Source organism: Pezoporus wallicus, unplaced genomic scaffold (genome assembly GCF_028554395.1).
Source record: "Pezoporus wallicus isolate ANWC-B61680 ecotype Strahan unplaced genomic scaffold, APGP_CSIRO_Pwel_v1 contig_2908, whole genome shotgun sequence".
Taxonomy (NCBI): Eukaryota; Metazoa; Chordata; class Aves; order Psittaciformes; family Psittacidae; genus Pezoporus; species Pezoporus wallicus.
The window spans coordinates 5,073,585-5,091,528 of record NW_026642179.1 but is presented as its reverse complement, the minus strand read 5'-3'; the positions used below and the strand labels follow the sequence as shown (position 1 = coordinate 5,091,528).

The 17,944-nt window shown below is 42.5% G+C and overlaps 1 protein-coding gene across 1 annotated transcript in view; it reads right to left on the bottom strand.

Moving 5' to 3' along the window:
- Positions 1-15,161, bottom strand: part of NINJ2 (ninjurin 2) — a 48,499-nt gene extending 33,338 nt beyond the window's left edge. Inside the window, exon 1 of the mRNA XM_057428104.1 lies at positions 15,004-15,161. Within this exon, the coding sequence (XP_057284087.1) occupies positions 15,004-15,036 (33 nt within the window). The 5' untranslated portion in view covers positions 15,037-15,161. The remainder of the gene's footprint in view (positions 1-15,003) is intronic.
- Positions 15,162-17,944: the final 2,783 nt, after the last annotated feature.

Below are 17,944 nucleotides of genomic sequence, written 5' to 3'. Positions count from 1 at the left end.
TCATAAGCTGATTGTTTTGAGAAAGGTTTGGCAAAAGCCAGGACAAGGGCAAGGTGGGATGTGTCTCTGGGAGCAGAAGATAAGAAGGGAGCAATGGGTCATAGGCTGAAGAGGAGCAGAGCCTCCCTCTTTTGGGAGCAACAGGCTATTAGATCATCCTGATATCTAATGTTTCTAGTTGTTAGTCATTGCCTTAGACTGGTGGTGTCATGACAGAACCTTTGTTGCTATTGTTGTTACCCTTATGACACAGAGGAAACATGACTTGTTTCACATAATTTCCTTCATGTAAACAGTGAGTAGGAATTTCATGTGTCTGTGTGTTCAGGGCACAGACAATGACTTCTCAATAGCTTTTGCTGCTTGATGAGAATGCTGGGAAGTAAGGGTGGTGATGACTCTGGAAACGGCTACAAACAGCAAGATATAATCCTCACGTGAGCTATACACTGAAAGACATGTAGGAAAGGCACCACTTATCTCAGTATACGTTGTCCTCTTAAGGTCACTTAGGTAAGGTCAGTACAGGAACATCTGATGGTATACTTGTGCCAAAGAGGCATAAGCAATCCAGTTAAGCCACATAAGCTGTTAAGGATGCAGTAGAAGCTGTATTTCCACTGAAAGTTTTCCCACTATAACACCACCAGCAACATCTTCACTGTATGGTATATGAAATACAGGCTGAGATTGCATGCTGTGGCACCCTTTCACAAACCCCAAGATGCTGCCTCACTCTGGGCCGCATGTCAATGGTTTCCCAGAGAGACAGGCTAACAGTGCAAAGTGTGGGTCTGGATCCAAAAACTCTAGCAGTTCATACGTGGCCTACACCGATCTCTTCTTTCAAGACCCTAACTTTTCATGGTCTTATGTATGGTTATACACATTTTTAAAGTCCTAAATTGGTCTCAGAAAACACACAAGAGCATGCCAAGCAGGAACTGCAAGCACAGTATATAGAATTTCACATTAGAGTAAAGTAGCTGTGCATGAACTCACCTAGCACTTTGTGTATTTGCACAGTGTAATCTCTGGTTACCTGATTTGTGTACAGGTGCTCAAATTGTGTGTGTGGAATGTCAGCAGTTGATTTACTGAGAACATTAAAAAATAGGTTACTATGTCTATGCAAGCTCACTACAAAGAATGCTCCCAAGCTTGCCTATACATGTTAACTCTTTTCTTTCTGTACCCTCTAACACTGTACACAATAGCCCATCTTCTAAATCAGTAAATCAGTGGCAACATCTTTGGAGCATCAATTTCATTTACCTGTCCTCAAGGAGATCATTCACCATTTGCAGGAGCCTTTTGTGACCCTTAGATGAAAGACACTTCATCTGTGTAAAATATTATTATTATTGTTTTTGGTCTAGTGTTTTCAGTGGGTTATTTTGGAACCCGATGTCCTGCCAAAAGTAACACCCTGAGAATCTTTCAACAACTGTTCCTGGGTGTTCTGTAGATTACTGCTGTTTTCTCATGCACTGTCCCTGGGAATTGCATTCTCAGATTAGAAAAAAATGTCAGTTCTCTTCCCTCTGTGAAAAGAGCTGCTGTTCAGGCTCTATATTAAAAGATTAGGCTTGTACTTTCTTCTGGTGACTTATTATTCAGGTTGTGTTTTGTTTTCTCATTAACCCCTTTGCAAAACAGGTTCAAAATGTTAAATAAGATTGATGTGAATGATCTCGTAGCATTATGCAAACACTTTGCATAGCTGAGAATGGCCAGTTAAAGGAAGACTGGTGGAAAATTGGACCCAGACATTCAGTCAGCAACTTTCCACCCTGCAGAGACAAAGAACCTTTAAGAAGCTAACTTTATAATGAGGAGCTATAGTACAGCATGGCAGAAATTAAAGGGAGGCCCAAATCCCGTTAGTGACAATTGTGTTTTTCAGAGATCTCCTGAGTAGATGTAGCTCTGAGAGACCTCTGGGAAGGGGTGTAGCAAATGAGGCCTTCTTACGAGACTGTGCTGGAGAAGCAAATGCCTCTGGGCCAGAATAGGAATGGGAAAAGATTAAAGCGGAATAACCATTTCTCTGACAACTGAATGCCCAAATTCTGCAAATATAGTCTTCTTCTGAAGCACATTCACATTCAACCACTGAACATAGAAGTTTCGGGGGTGGGAAACAAAATTTTGCAGGAAATGAATTTTCTTCTGATTCCTTTGTCACTGTATTTGGTGTTTATCCTGTTTCTCACTTCAAAATGGCCTAGGGACAAAAGAAGTGGGGACCACTGATGCAGAACAAATGCCCTGGATTTCAAGTGGGGTTCAATCAGTATGTATTTTGTATCAGAGCTGGATTCTTGCAAGGGGGTAGCCAAAAAGCTGCATTCAAGTGAACTCCTAGGTGTTTGAGGAGGGATAGGAGAGTTAGGAAGAAGGAGTTAAAAAAACCCAGACCATGTGGAGCAGTCTAGGCTCTGGATGCCAGTGTTTGTAGTGTCAGGGTGGTTGTGACGGTCATTAATTGGCCTGGGCTCAGAGAAATAGCTCATATTATCTTCACTGCATGGTTTCAGTTGTGCAGTGAAACATTTACACATACCTAGCAGAAGGTGATGGAGGAGTTTACCCCTACAGTCTATTCTCGTTTGATCACACTCTTCCTTTCCTGGTTTCTGCCTCCCCCAGCAGAGCTCACTGTAATTGGAGCGGCTCCTCTTTGCCAATAAGTTGTGCAGTGACTGCAAACTGTGAAGGGGTTTCGTAGTGCCTTTTTGTGCACTCTTTACAATCTATTTTTTCTGGCAAAAACCCAAACCAAACCAGACAAAACCAAATGTCAGTCTGCTCCTTTTTTCTTACTCAGTTTCTCATATCCTATTTGGACACCTTGATGCTGTTGCTGATATGACCAAGAAAGATGAGCAAAAGAAACATGTTTCCACCAATTAGGATGATTATCATGACCAGTGACTCTAAATCTATATTTATCCCTACCTAAAATAAATATTTACCTAAGATAAACATTTAGTGAGATTATTGCAATTGTTCTCCTCAGTTCTTGACCCTGGCACCAAATAGTCTTGTTTTTGTTGGGCCTTTTGAAGAGGTTTTACCTTGTAACCTCCCTTGTGAAGAAACAGTGCCTCAAAGGACACCTCTTGCAATCTTCCATCTTGAAGGCCTTCACTCAGATACACCTATTACATTTGAACGTAACTGCAAAGTCCTTCCTTCCCTGCCCTCCCTTCCTTGATTTCATACATCCTCCTAACACCTCAGCTCCTGCAGCATTTGAGTACAGAATGTGAATTTCCCTCTGCTCACAGGTATCAACATGTTAGCATTGATTGTGTACGTAATACAGGTGCCTTGGGCAAAAGGCAGACTGAATGCTGCTTGGTAACAGATACAGTATTCCCACAGTTTTGTGCCTGCAGAATCTTATCTATAGCAAAACCAAGAGGAGTCACAAAGTCCTACAATGCACCAGGAGGAGAAGAGGGCCTTCAAAGGTCTGTATAGATCTTTCCATACAAAGATTGCGATCGGTAAATCACAGCCTTCTCTCAGCCTGTGCGTTTTGCTGGTTCTAAGACAAACTTCCCACAACTGTTGCTCTCCTTTCTGCTGAATCAGCCTTACAGTTACACCCACTCAGAAGATGATAGCAAATTACGAAGTACTTTGTCATGAGCAGGGTACAACTGTATCATGTATGGAAATAGCCGATAGAGCCAGAGGAGTTACTCTGCTAGATTCCTTACTGTCTCTTATTTCTCCAAGGGGTCAAGAATGGAAGCAGTGTCTCTGATTAAAGGGTAGCCACTGGGAACAGTATCTTTTCAGACTGCTCCAGACAGATCTGCAACACTATGTACCCCAGTGTACTTCATAAACAGATTTATCAAGTCCGTAGACATACGTGGTTAATTGTACACGGCTCATTGTAAAGCCCTGTGCTCTAGCTCTTGTGTAACTCCTTTGAGGTTTATTTGGCTGAACTTTAATTTTCGTAAGTCATTTGATAACATGTAAAATAAAAAAAAAAAAAAAATGGGAGGAATTTAAAAATGATGTTAGGCACACCAATAACAGACAGACTGGGCTCCTAGCTGAGCAACAGCTCATCAGAGAGGAAAAAACAGGGAGGGGAACAAAGGAAGAAAAAAATGGCTTTTGGATCGGAATAAAGAGGATTGTGTTGTTATCATTCGCAGCCACAGAGTGATGCATCTTTTACTTTTTTAGCTATTCTTTGCTGCTGGCAGCTATGGGGACACCTTTCCCTGCAGCTGGCCAAGCATCTGAGTCAGTTGCTCCCACAGGAGAGATAATGTCCCTGTTTGTACATTGTGCGAGTGAGGCAAGAGGAAGCTCTTTAAAACGACCCTGTCCCACCCTGGCTGTAAACACCTGAGCTCACCACCACGCTGGCAGTCATCCGAGGCGTGATCCCATGCTCCCTCCTGGGGATCCACAAGAGAACTATTTTGCCATGGCCCAGAAGGGTGAACACTGTAAGACTGACCCGGTTCAGTAATTCAGGGCGATGCCTGGAGGCTTGTGGCTGAAGGTAGCTCAGAGGGGGTTGGAAATGAACCAGAGGATTACTCAGCTCGACCTTAACATTGCTAACCAAAAGCTAATCTAATTAGTAGCCACCAAGACCTGTTGCCATCTGCTTTTGAGTTGCCTGTCTGAGCCTGGTCTAGAGTTCAAACCTCTGTGTAAAGATACAGATCTACACCGTGCCTGCAATGCTATCCACATCAGAGATGGCTTTACTTATCGCTTTTTTTTTTTTCATGGTCTCAGCAGAATAATTGAGCATTAGATCAGCTCAGAGATGAAACACACCTCTTGCTATACTTAGTAGCTCGGGTTAGGACGGAGATGGGAGCTCCATCTCTGATTTCTGGTGACAGAGACCTCCAGGACTCAGTTCTCTGTATCCCTTCCCCTCATTTGCTTACTAGCACTCATAATGTGTCATTTTGTGGTCTCACAGGAGCTCTCTTCTGGGGCTGCACTCTATTATTTTCCTCTCCTTCATGATTTGCTTCCCCTTCTTAAGTAGGTGTGTTTTGGCGTGTTTGTTTCGGGATTTTTCTTTTTATTTTTATATTTTTTTCCCTCACTTTTGCTTCTGCTTTTGTTTTTTCTTTGATGCTGAAGATATTGCCTCATCTGAGAGAGTGTTAGCTTTTTTATTTTGGTAGGCCCATATCTCTTTCCCCCAAGTTCTGTGTAGCTATACTGGGATACACGTAGTTTTCTCCTCAAAACCCATTGCACCCTGGCTCCTCATCTGAGAAGGACAGAAGAGGGGCTTTTACTGTGTGGGTTGACTTTGCCCATCCCTCTCTGGATCTGAATAGGCCAGCATTATTTCACAAGTGCTAAATCCACTCACAATGGTTTTAAATGGTTGAGCTGCTGAGCCAGCTGAACAGCAAACACCAGAGGGGAAACCACATTTTGTAAGAGCTTCAGATTCCTTCAGACTGTACGTGTAGCCATTAAGAGCAAAGTAAAAACCCTTTGACACAACTCCCTTTGGCAACTTTTTCACAGCCCCATACCAGAAATGGGGACTGCTTAAGGAACTGGTCTAGAATCAGCTCCCAAGAATCTAGCACATGGAGATGAAGATGGAGTACAAATCTGTTTCTGCTGAAAGAAAACAGCAGCATATTATATTTTCTTGTAGCATATTAATCCTTTGCTAAATGTCTCTTTAAGAATTGATTGCAAGTCAAGGTACCACATGGGCAAAAGGTGGGAAAAAACCAACAGATGCATATATTATTCAGGAATATTTTCTATTGCATTTGTGTTTGTGTCTGTTACTCTTTCCATCTAAGTTATGAAGAACCCAGATTGTACATCTCATGGTCTTCTGATCGTCCCAGAATAACTAGATTTCCAGCTAACATGACCAGCCAAGAAACATCCAAGAATGAAAATGATTACCCCATTGCTATATGAATGAAAGCCTGTCTAAAGGAGCTGCTACTTCTGTCTCTGTCTGGACGTCTTTTTTCCTTAGATGACATAATTGCATAGTGCTTAAGCAAGCTCTTTCACAATGATCTGGATCCTCAGTAATGGAGGTTTCCTAGCCCAGACAGTCTTGATAGAGCGATTACTTTGGGCAATTGCATTAGGGCAGCAATAATAATTGATGGTGATAACAAGGATGAACCTCCCCCCTTCAGTGATTCAGCTCCAGTCAGCAAAAAGTGTTTGGCCACAGCCTGAAATCATACAGGGGCATGCAGGAACATTTCCTCCTGAATCAGCTAAAAAAAAAAAGGTGCAATCTTGAAGTAGAATGGTTGGACCAAGGACTTGTGCGGTCATCCTGAGTCAGAGTTTATGTTTAATGTAATTTAGTTTGTTTCACTTTGGCTTTGGGGTTTGCTTCCTACACCAACACGGTTGAACACGACTCTAGCTCTGACCGAGAAAGAGGTACAAACACAGCTGTGCGCCTGAACTTTTGAAAGTGTGTCAAAATTTGTTTCCAGTTGATGCTGAAGTTACATTCAGCAGGGAAAGAATTATGTTTGGTCTCTTACCGGGTCAGCTTCAGTTAATGTTCTTCTTTGTGTCATGTGAAGAAACAGAGTGGTCTCTGATGGCTAAATAAAACAATCTTTAACAATTTCTTCAAAAAATGGAGGTTAAGAGTTTAGCCAGTGGGACATAGAGATGAAACCCCAGAACACATTGCTGCTCCATGTCAATCTACCCATCCTTACAGAGATGCTCAGTCTTCCTGCTTCTGTCACTTTCTACTTGTGTAACCTTGGGTACATCAGTGGCCATTTAACTGTCTTTGTCATGACTTAATATCTGTAAAATAAGCAGGTAAACACCTCTCGCTCATTGTGGGTATTGTGAAACTAAATTTATTGATATTTATAAAATGCCTGGGGAACTAGGTACAGCAGCACTTCCTTCTCGCTCAAGTCCAATGAGAGCACAGAGTATCACTTTGTTGTTATTTTCTGCAGAAACATTCCTTCATTAAAACATAGGTTACAGAAGAACCTACGTTCTTATTGAACATAGGGTTGGTTGACCTTTGCCTCTCGTTAGATTGGTGGGAGCAGTTATTTTTCTCATATAACTAAGGTCTGCGGTGAATTCGGGGTTAATCCTCAAAAATATTATTTAGAGCTGTGTGTGTGCAAAGAGAAAAGTCCTGCAAATATTCATAAATATTTGCAAATATTAAAAACCTAAAGAAAAAAAAGAGAAGGCCCGAACAATCCAGAACCCAGTAAGTACATCACCTCATTTTCTTGTTCTCATTTCTCTAAACCTGCTAATAGGTTTCCCCCAGAATTTCCAGCACTCACTGAACCTTGACCTAAGCAGCTTCATGAGAATTTTTTTCCCCAAGGGTTATTTTGGCTAGAAAGTTCTAAGATTCTGAGTATAATGGTTTTCACAGCTGTAATTATAGAGTCACACATCTGATTCATGTAATTTGACAAGGAATTATAACTTGCCCGGTTCAAAGGAGTGTGTCAAGGTGTATGGTAACTGGTGATGTGAATCTTGCAGCATCTGCACATGGGCTCTTCCATCATTCTGGTGTCCAATTCAAATGTTTCTGTTATGTGTTTACATACCTGGGGCAGTTTAGATTACAGTAGTGGAGCTCATTTCTTGTATTGCCTTTTCTCAGAGAGGGTGTTATAAACATTTGACTCATAAGCCAGGGATGGGAAAACGACAGTGAAAATGCCCATGCACCCTTTTGTACTTGGAGAAGCTCACGCTTCTGTGTATGGTTAATGTATGCATGCAGTATTGCCCATTTTTGGTTCTCAGAGGAGAAACATAACAAATGAATGCATATTTTTCAAGCAGGGCTGAGAAGTGGTGACTTGGGCTGGAGGCTTCAATTTTTAGTGGCTAAATGAGGAGAGGTGCTGTACCTGTTTTCAGCTATGGGTACCTGTTTTTCAGGTATGTGTTTTCAGCTCTCAGGCGTGGGCTGGAATGAAGCTGAGGGAGGTAACTTTTTGACAAAAGATGCAAAAGTCCATTTAGATGTGGTTTAACAGGTACTTCATGGTCCAGAGGACTCTCACAAAGATGTTTCAGTGGGAGGTTTTACTGCTGGCCAAGAACCGTGTGCTGCCACCACCATAACCAGATTTATGACTGCTCACTAAATAAAACCCAGTCCTTATGCACTCAAATCTTCAAGGTGCAAGTGTGGGTGAGATGTATCTATCTCAACGTGTGAAACAGGTACATGGTGGTACCCCTAAAGGTTGAGAAGGCCATGGTGGAACAGGGGGAAAGGTGTCCTGCTGGTGTCCTCTGTCACACAGGAGGGTCGTACTAGGATAGTTTGGTATGGCTGCTGACTAACCTTGTCCTCCACACTGGGTGTAGCTGCACTGACTTGCTGCTACTCTTGGTGGGGCATGGGGCCTCTACAATGCAAAGGCCTGTGTGTCCTTGGCTCCCAATGCTGCATAGGCACCATCTTTCTACCCTACGCCCTGTGCATTTCTCATCCCTACATGGAGACCCCATGCCTCCTGGGCCTGGGGTCAGTGTCCTTTGGCAGTACATCCTCCTTTCTCTAATTTGTAGTGCTGAGAGGTAACATTTTAGGTATACCAACAGAAATTACTGTTTAATGGCACATGTTATTGCCTTTTTTGTTGTTTTTTTTTTTTAGGGTCGTAGAATGGTTTTGTTTGGAAAGGACCTTAAGATCATCTAGTTCCAACCCCCCTGCCATGGTCAGGGATACCTTCCACTAGACCATGTCACCCAAGAATCCACCAACCTGGCCTTGAACACTGCCAGGGATGGAGCATTTTCTGCTGCAGGATTATCTTAACCCTACCCTAATCCTAAACACTTTGGAAGAATCCTATTTAACAGCAGTTCCTAAAACCTGTAGTCCAGTGCCTCAAGATGAAAAATATTATCCCAATGTTTGGGAAGGGAAAGCTGAACATTCACCCTAAGTGGGAAGGCTGGCCATGTCTAGGGAGAGCAGGCAGGAGCAATGTATAGGAGAGGGGAGAAATGCCACATCTGACTATAGAACAAGGGACCAATTGTACCGGCTGTAAGAAAAAGTCTACTCAGCATTTTGTGATCACACTTATCTCTCTCTCTTCCAATGTGAGTGTTAATGGTTTCTGGAACCAGCACAGGTAATGCTACACAAACTTTCATGTCCCTGCAGCCGGGAGAGAAGAACATAGGATCATTCTTGCTCTGAAGTGTGGTACCCTATTTTACACCTGTCTTTTGACAAACCAGGGCATGGTGAATCTCTGCCTAAACTCTAGCTAGCCCTGCAAATGGCTTCACTCTTAAGGAGCAGTCTGAAATCTTGCAGTCTGAGTGATGTCCACCACTGACAGCAATCATGTTTGGGCCTTCGCTGCCTCTACATGCCCTCACGGCCACACAGTCCTAGTAGTTGGCAGTTGTCTGATCCTCCTGGGAAGCACTGCAGGACAGCAAACCAGAATGCTAACCCTGCCAAAAAGTGGTTAGTTTTCCCTGAGTTCAGCTCCAAGAGCCAGCTTTACCAGCTATGAATAGTGCAGGTGGTGGAGCGCACTCCTGGGATTTGGAAATGGAATCCTGTTTGAGGGGCTATAGAAATTGTGTTAGTTTAGTTAAAAGCATGGTGAGAGAAGTTCCTCAGAGTCCTGATGGTTGAGTTGCTCACACCATATGGGGATGTCATAGGGATGGCTCTTTCTGAAGCACTGAGATTTTCTTTCTGAAGTGCTCTTCCTCTCTCTCAATGCAGACTATCATTATCCAGGGACAAATTACAGAACCCAAATAATGCTACTGAAGCCCCCTGGGGCAGGGACATTGCTCAACTGGTGATATTAAAATGCTACCATTGTAGGAAATCGCAGAAGGAGAGTAAAGGTCCTAGAGAAGGACCTAGAAAGCACAAGCTGGCTGTTGCTGCAGAATCAGGAAAATATGTGCCCAAGCCATGAACTTCTAAGTACATCACAGCCTCAAGACATACATGAAAGCCACAAAACCCCCACAAAACTAGAAGTTTAACCCAGCTGTGAACACACTCCCTGCATCCCCTCATCAGACCTAGACTGAAAGTGGGATGTGGGGGATGGGATTTTCAGTGCTAAGTGGGACTTTCCATTTGTTTTATGGGCATTTTGTAGAAGTCCACACTGTCATGGCTACAGCTAACTTGGTTTATCTGCCTGTCTAAAACCACCTGCTGTAGACCTTGTCAAAAACTGAGCACTGGAAGTAAACTATGCAATTATTTAAAATCGTTTTTCCTTTCAAGTTGCTTGTAAACCTGTCTTTAATTTCTGCAGATGTATTTTGCATTCAAAGTATTCGCCGAACAGCTTCTGCCAACAAATTATCCGTGTAGGGTCTGTTTTCCAGAATCATTATTTGATCTGTTTACTTTTTTTTACTTCTGATGTATGAATGATTCCCTAAATGGTGAGGTATGATTTCTGCTTCTTGTCCCAGAGGATTGTAAGTTTTTTTATCCAAGGAGTAAGAAACTATAAAAAGAAAGATGCAACATACAATACATAGCCTCTCCTGCAATGTGAATATGGATGACATCTATCGAAAACACATTACTTAAACATTCATTTATACAGAACATAACACTTATACATGAATAAGAAAATGAAAAATACAAACTTAATAAAACTCTGGAGCCATTAAGTATCAGCCCCGATCTTTGCTCCATTCTGCTATATTCATCTGGGGCTCTGACAGGTTTAGCCGTGGCACTAATGTGTGAGTGTTACTGATTTCAGCTGTCCACAGACTCTCTCCTGGTTACTGCGGCTGTGGTGGGAGTGGTGGAATGGATGTTGTCTCAGTCACCCCTATTCAAACCCTGGTACATTAGCTTAAATCACCAATGAAACAGGGTTGTGTTAAGATGCCAGATCATGAACTGTAGCAGCTGAGATACACAGCAAAACAGATTTAATGGGTCTTTTGCTGCTGAAAAGAATGGTCCTGTATAGCTCCCTCCTCCTCTTTATGGAAGGATTGGAGGCGAGAGTCAAGGGGAGTAACAGCATAAAGAAGTACAGATAAATCAGCCAGAGTGTGACTACCAAAGCCACACTTGTAATTGATAAACCTTTGTTTCTGACATAAAAATAAATTGGTAACAGGATCTTGTTGGGTTGTTTTATTTGTTTCTATCTCAAATATGTTTTTCTGATCCCAGGTACTCTGTCATATCTCATCAGGTTACTGATCTGCCTTCCTGGCTTCTCATCAATGCAGGTACTTAACAGGGGAAAGTGAAAGTTTGGAAACCACAGATAGGGATGTCTGGAAATAAAAATGTATCATTCAAACTAATTCATGATAAGTTTTTATCTTTTGATGGGTAAATTAATATTTTTTATTAAAATATTTTAATTCAGATTTTATTTTTTGTCTTAGCCCTTTGCCGCTGGTACAAATCTGGTGAGGCTGCTCTACAGCCTTGTGGCTTTTTTTCCCATTTCAGTACCATTTCCTTTTAGCATGTCTCTGCACAGTTTGAGGTTTTGTTGGTCTTCCTAGAAGTCAGAACTGGAAAACTGACTCCTTTGAAATACACAGAACAAGAGAACTTTTGTGAGGGAGAAAGTGGATTAACAGGAGATACTTCTTGCTGTTAAAAAGCAGTCCTAGGTCTCACTGATGGACAGTTGGTGTATAATTTCTCCAGTGCAAGATACCACTTGCAGTCTGGTCAGCAACTGTGCCATTGCCTGTAGGGAACTGAAAACCATATTTATTTTTATCCTGCTATTGGCTTATGGGATTTGAAAGTACCTTTTCTAGCTTGCATAACGTAAATATTGTTACTGGACCTCCTAATCTCTTCTCAATGCTTTCTCTAATATTTGACCTTCTAACCTGCTCCAGGAGATGGCAAATTCCACAAGCTGATGACATGCTGGATGAGGGAGTGTCTCCTGTTATTGAGACTTTCAATTCTGCTGAGTGAGCCCCTGTTCTCCTGCTTTAGGATAGGTAAAAAAGTTGGGGACTGATCAGTTCTCCTTAGAGCTTTCTGAAATCTTCATTGCCTCTTCCAGCTCCCACTTATGCTAGTTTTCATTCTATCGATACCTGTCTGCCATAGCCATGTGAATGCTGTACAAGAAATACCAGCAGTCCTGCGCAACTGCTTCAGGCACAGGAATAAATAAATAAACAGGAGTAAATAAATAAATAGGAATAAATAAAAGTTCTTATTTCTGTATTGTATCATAGTTAACTTTCATGACTGTTTCTGCTGCTCCATCTAGGAGCTCTTTCAGGAGGACTGAGTCATGCATTACCACCCCAGAATGTGCAGTGCACATTCCCACAAGCTCTTCATAAACCCACAGCTGGGAACTTTCAAGGAGACACCTGCTCTGTGCTCAGTGCTCAGAGCAGGGACTCAAAAGAGGCTTTTAAAGGTACTTTCAACTGAGAGGCTTCTTTTTTTTTCTCTATCACTGATCAATCCTCTCTCACCTCACACTTGTCAAGTCACTTCATTGCTAGGGCCCTCTGCTTGTCTTAGCTATATGGTGTGAATCCTGATTTAGGATCTGGCTGAATATACCAATTTGTTGCAAATGGGTGATTTAGTTCCCTTAAGGAATCCCCATCAAAGCTATTAACGAAAGTTGTTTTAATACGATGTTGTTAAAGTGTGACAACAAAGTTAGACTGCAAGGTTCATTCTATTACTGAACGGCACAATCATTTGAACAATGATTCAAAACTATCAAGGGACAAATCAAAGTTACCAAGACAAAATCAAAGTTGCAAAGGCACAAATCAAAGTTACTATACTACAAGGTTATGCGCTATACCAGTCGCTTACCAAAGGTCTGTTGTTGGTAAAAGGTCTCTCTCCCTCAAGGAGCAACCTTGCAGGGCATCCCAGCTCAAGGGGAGATCATGGCCATGCAGCCATGCTACTTAGCCAAGACAGCTCAAAGAAGGCTTCCTCAGGTTATCATATTCATGGAATAAAGTGGTTGGCTTGTAGTCAAATTACATGCAATGGGAAAGGTATGCATGAGATTCCTTCTATCCACAACTTTCTTTGTTCCTTGATAAATGAGTCTTGGAAAATATACCTGCTATTCATGTGTTAATCACATGATCGGTGTTCCAAGCTCATATGCATCGATGCTCACTGTGTCACTCTGCTCCTTTGTGGGTTTTCAGAGAAAAGATTGAAACTAGAGGAATTCTTGTCCCATTTACAGCTTAAGCCTTTACCTCCTGGAGACCATGAACCGAACTATCGCTAGTTTGGTTAAGGGCTTGAGTGCATCTGTCACACTAAGTGGTCATATGTAATGCTCTTTCCCTCCCCGACAGCACTGTGTATTTTTTGGTCACAAACATGCAGGAATCTATGTGCATTCATGTATATTTTGTACTGTCTGGTGGCTTCATGAAATCCCTGTCAGGTGTCACAAAGAAAATCTCAGTAGCATTATTTTTGTTGTGGCGACCTGTGTAGAGGTGGATGGAAACACTCCACACCTTTCTGCTCTAGAAACAGATAGGAATATTCATTTCAAGTATGAAACTTGAAGAACCTTTGACCTTCTGGGCTTACCTATTTGAGTATTGTAAAGGCTCAAGTTGTGGTGAAAGAGGAAAATCTAACCCCAAGATTTTTCAGAAGTTTATGAGCATTTGAATGGGTGAAGTTGATTTCTTCACCTATGAAAAATAGGCTTCGAATCCATGATCGACCTGAAACTTTCCATTGGGTATAATGATTTAATATACAAGGAGTTATTTTGACTTTTTATTTAGCCTCATTTTCTGGTCCTCTTTGCCCTTTGCCCCCAGTTCCTGGCTTAATGATGTCTATATTTCCCCCCCTTTCCTACCTAGTTCTAGGAAAGCCTAACCTCTCTTTTTCTCAGTCCTAAAAGGAGTACATTTTCACCAACTGTCAGAGCTACCTGTGTATCTTCCTCCGTTATCATATCTCTTATCTGAGCATAACTATTCCAGGTCTTCCAAAACTGCTCTGCATCTCAGTGGAGATACATTTGCAGGACCAGGGATTCTTGGTCTTTTTAATTAAGGATAACTGCCCTGATTATTTCCAAGGGCACAGATCTTTCAATTTTATTTTCTTTGACACAGGCCAAAGAAATATTGTGACCCCAGACAGACTTCTCTACTTTCAAGTTCAAGGACCATTACAGACACAACAATCATCTGCAGAATTTGGACCCTGCTGCCAACCTACGTAGGAAGCTGTGCCCTGGGCGATGCTTCGTAATCTTCCCTTCTCCAGAGTTGTCTGAAGTGCAAATCTGGACTTGAACTTCTGAAGTTTGACAGGTGTTTGTGATCTGGGCTTCTGATTCCATTCCATCTCTAATAGTTTCTTTTTCTAAACACTTGGGTAGTTGCCCTTTCCTAGAACACATGCTGAGCGCAAGAAACACCCTTCTTAAAAAACACAAACACTCAAAAGAGGAACACAGAGAATTGAAAGAGCTTCACCAAAAAGTTTTGTTTCTCTACAAATCCTGCATAGGAAACCCTGGCCTCTGTGCTCCCTCAACATTTGCTGTATTTGTTTCTTTTCCTCCTCTCCAGATGGGAAGCACTTTCTGCCAAACAGAGGAAGGCTTTGAGGGATGAGGAACGACTCAGATTTTTGCAGCTTGGAAAGTATGTGCTGCCTCCTTCTGAGAGCTGAAGGCTAACCTCTGCCCTGCTGCCCCTCCTTCCCCTAAAAGCAGCTCTTCCCCTCTTCTTACCCTCACTTTTCTGGAAAAAGGCTCATAACAGCTCCTGGCAGAACAGGGCAGAGATTCTGATTTTCTTCAGAGAACAGAGGAAAAAAGCAGCATTGAGTTTTCAAGGGGAATTGTCTGCCAAAGCTAAGGAGAGAATTATAGTAGCAGTGGGTATCTCCCCTGAACCAGGGGATCTTCCCTCCCGCTTCTCCCTCCCCTGGGTATATCCCCAAGATGGACTCACTTGCAGATTGATGCTCTCCCGTTCCAAGGCCATCCTTTTGCCCTCAGTTCCTTTCCTCTGCAGCCGGCTCGCGGAGAGGGACACTCTGCACTCCCAGAGACTCTTTTTGCTGGACCGAGACGCGCAGCTGCTGGAACAGACCTGCTATTCATGGGCCGGCGGCCGGCCAGTCGCCTTGGCATCAGCTGGGGGGGCGAGAGAGGGGGTGGCACACCAATTCTTCATTGTCCAGGCAGTCCCTGGAACAAGCGTCCTTAGACTTTCCGTGACACTTGTGTTCATTACATGTCTGTGCTACCTCTCCGAGTCCAGCTGAGCCTCATGAGGTCACTTGGGCTGGGACGCGGTGATGCAGCCAGTGTACCAAGAGGTTCCTGGCATGGGCTGTACAGCCGATCTCGATCTCTCCCCTCTGTCACCAATGCACAGCAGAGCGTATGGATGAAAAACTAGCTGTTGAAGAGATTAGGTCCAGAAAGTTGTGCCTGCTAGTTGCTGCTGCAAAGATACTGTTACATCTCAGATAAAATTTGTTTTTTAGTCTCTTTATAGTCCCTTCTCATTTCTCCCCCCAGCCAAAATGCCTTTCCTTTTCCCTCCCCAACACTTTTCTTTTTAGAGGAATTTGATATGTCTGGTCTTAGTTGAAATGAAATCTTGCTTTTTACTTAAGTTAAAAACAACTACAAATGAAGCTGGAATGGAAATGTGTGCAGCCAGAACCAGGTCACAGTGTAGAAAAATACGTTGCTGCTATTAGGTGGAATCCTCAGGCAGAAACATCAGTGTAATCCTCTAGATTTTAAAGAAACTCTGCTACTCTGTGCTACCTGAAGATCAGGTAGGAATGTTCGGCTTTTGAAGGACAATTTCTGTAGTTACAGTAGCACAGAAAACTGATGCTCAGTAATATATTCTGTTTAAACAGTTTAGCCAAATGCATGTTCTAGTACTCCAGCCTGGCTGAAAGTGCTGACAAGTCTGTCAGTAGATGATCCTGTTGCATTGATGCTTCCCAGCAACAGGCCTCCGTTTGCAATGAAAATACCAGTGCTTAGTACTGCAAGTTCATTTCAAAGTGCTGATGAATTTAACCTCTCTGCATTCCTCTCAAACAGCTTTCCCCTCCCACCCCCCCTTTTTTTTTTAAGCAATGAAATGTGTTCAGGGACCACGCTAATGTCACACAGGAAAGCAGAGGTGGGATACAGCTCATTTCATCCTTAGGGCTTGGCCTAAGGCTGAAAGCTCCTCAAGAACCATGAGGCTGATTCTAAAAAGCTCATGGTTCCTACTTTTGAATGAAAATTGAGATCCCTGTGTCTTGTTATCAATGAAGCGATTGTTTGAATCCTACAGAGAAATGGGGGTGAGGGGAAAGAGGCTGCTCATTGCTACTCTTCAGCACCTGTTGGCTTTTGATTTTTAATGGTTTTTTTAAATGTAAGAAGCATTCAACCCAAAATGCAACCATCTATTGCTGTTGTTGACTTGCTTTCCTGGTGGAAATACGCATGTCAACTAAAAACTCTGCGTACGTATACCATTGCACAAACATTAATACAGATAATTACCTGTTTAAATTTACTTTTTTTTAGTGTAGTCTATAAAAAGATGCTCTGGCTGATCACTTTATAAATAAATATTGTTTATTAATAGGTAATTTACACCAGGTGGATGTCCACTGTGTTTGCTGAGACACTCCTGGGAGTTAAAAGGATGTCATGTTCTGCAGGTGCTTTGTGAACAGGCTTCCAGCTAACAACCCATGAAGTCTGGCCAAAGTTTTCTGAGTTCCTATATGTGCCATAAGCATAAAAATAAGTACAAAATATTTCCTGTTGGTCAGACAGGAATGAAGTATCTATCATTTTATTCAGTAGATAAACATCACCAGTGTACAAATTTCAGACAAGACTTTTTGATATATAACAACATGCCTTTTTAAAACTATTTTTAATTAGTTATCTAAATGTTATGCTAGGGGCATTTTTTTTTTTTTTTAAACACAGAGGGCTATTGCAAAGAGTAATAATCTTGCACTGTGTCCTCAGAACACCTACAGAAATCAATCAAAACTTACAGTAACCCTTGTGTCCTTGTAGGCACTCCAGTCAAGCCAGGTTCTCAATGCCCTCTCCCAAGATAATATAAAAGAGTCTTTCTGCAAAGCATATTGGTCGTAATGGCTGCACCAGTGTGGTGGTATATTTCCTGCTCCCCACTCCTCTGGGCCACTCTACTACCTCAGGAATTCCCATCAGGCCTTGGTCTTTCTGGAATGAGTTGGCCAGTGAAGGGTCCCTTGACCATACCAGGAACTCTTGTATGGCAAAGGTAGGAGGTGGCACTGAACATACCAGGGATCCTGTCACCTGGCCAAGGTGGGAAGCAAAAGTAGGAATAATCAATCATCCCAACAGCGCCGGAACATTCCTTCCCTTGATTATAGCCAGAGTGGAATGGTACCGCTGTTACTGGAGTTTTAAACAGTTTCTACTGACTCAGGTTGTGGCCAGGATGGAAACTTACTGATGACTAAAGCCGGTCATCTTGCCACCCTGTACAGGGTGGTACTAGGTGAGGCCCTTTGTGCTCTCCTGGACCACATTGGGCTGCGACCTGCATCTCCCTCCATGTGGGAGGCCTCTTGGAGGTCGTGAACTCTTAAGTTTGAGATACTCAGAGGACTGCTGCCAAAAGCTGATGATGGGCCTTGGCCAAAGACTCCCCACTTCTCAAGGCTCAGCCCTCACCCACTGAGAAGTGCTGAGACATTTGATGTGAATATTTCACTGAACTCAAGGGGAATTTTTAAAAGGTGTATCTTTATACTATATACATGTATATATATATATGTTTGCATCTGTGTGTGTAAATTGATTTAGCTATCCTATAGCAAGTGTAGTAAATCCTATCAACTCTGTAAATGTTAAAATCC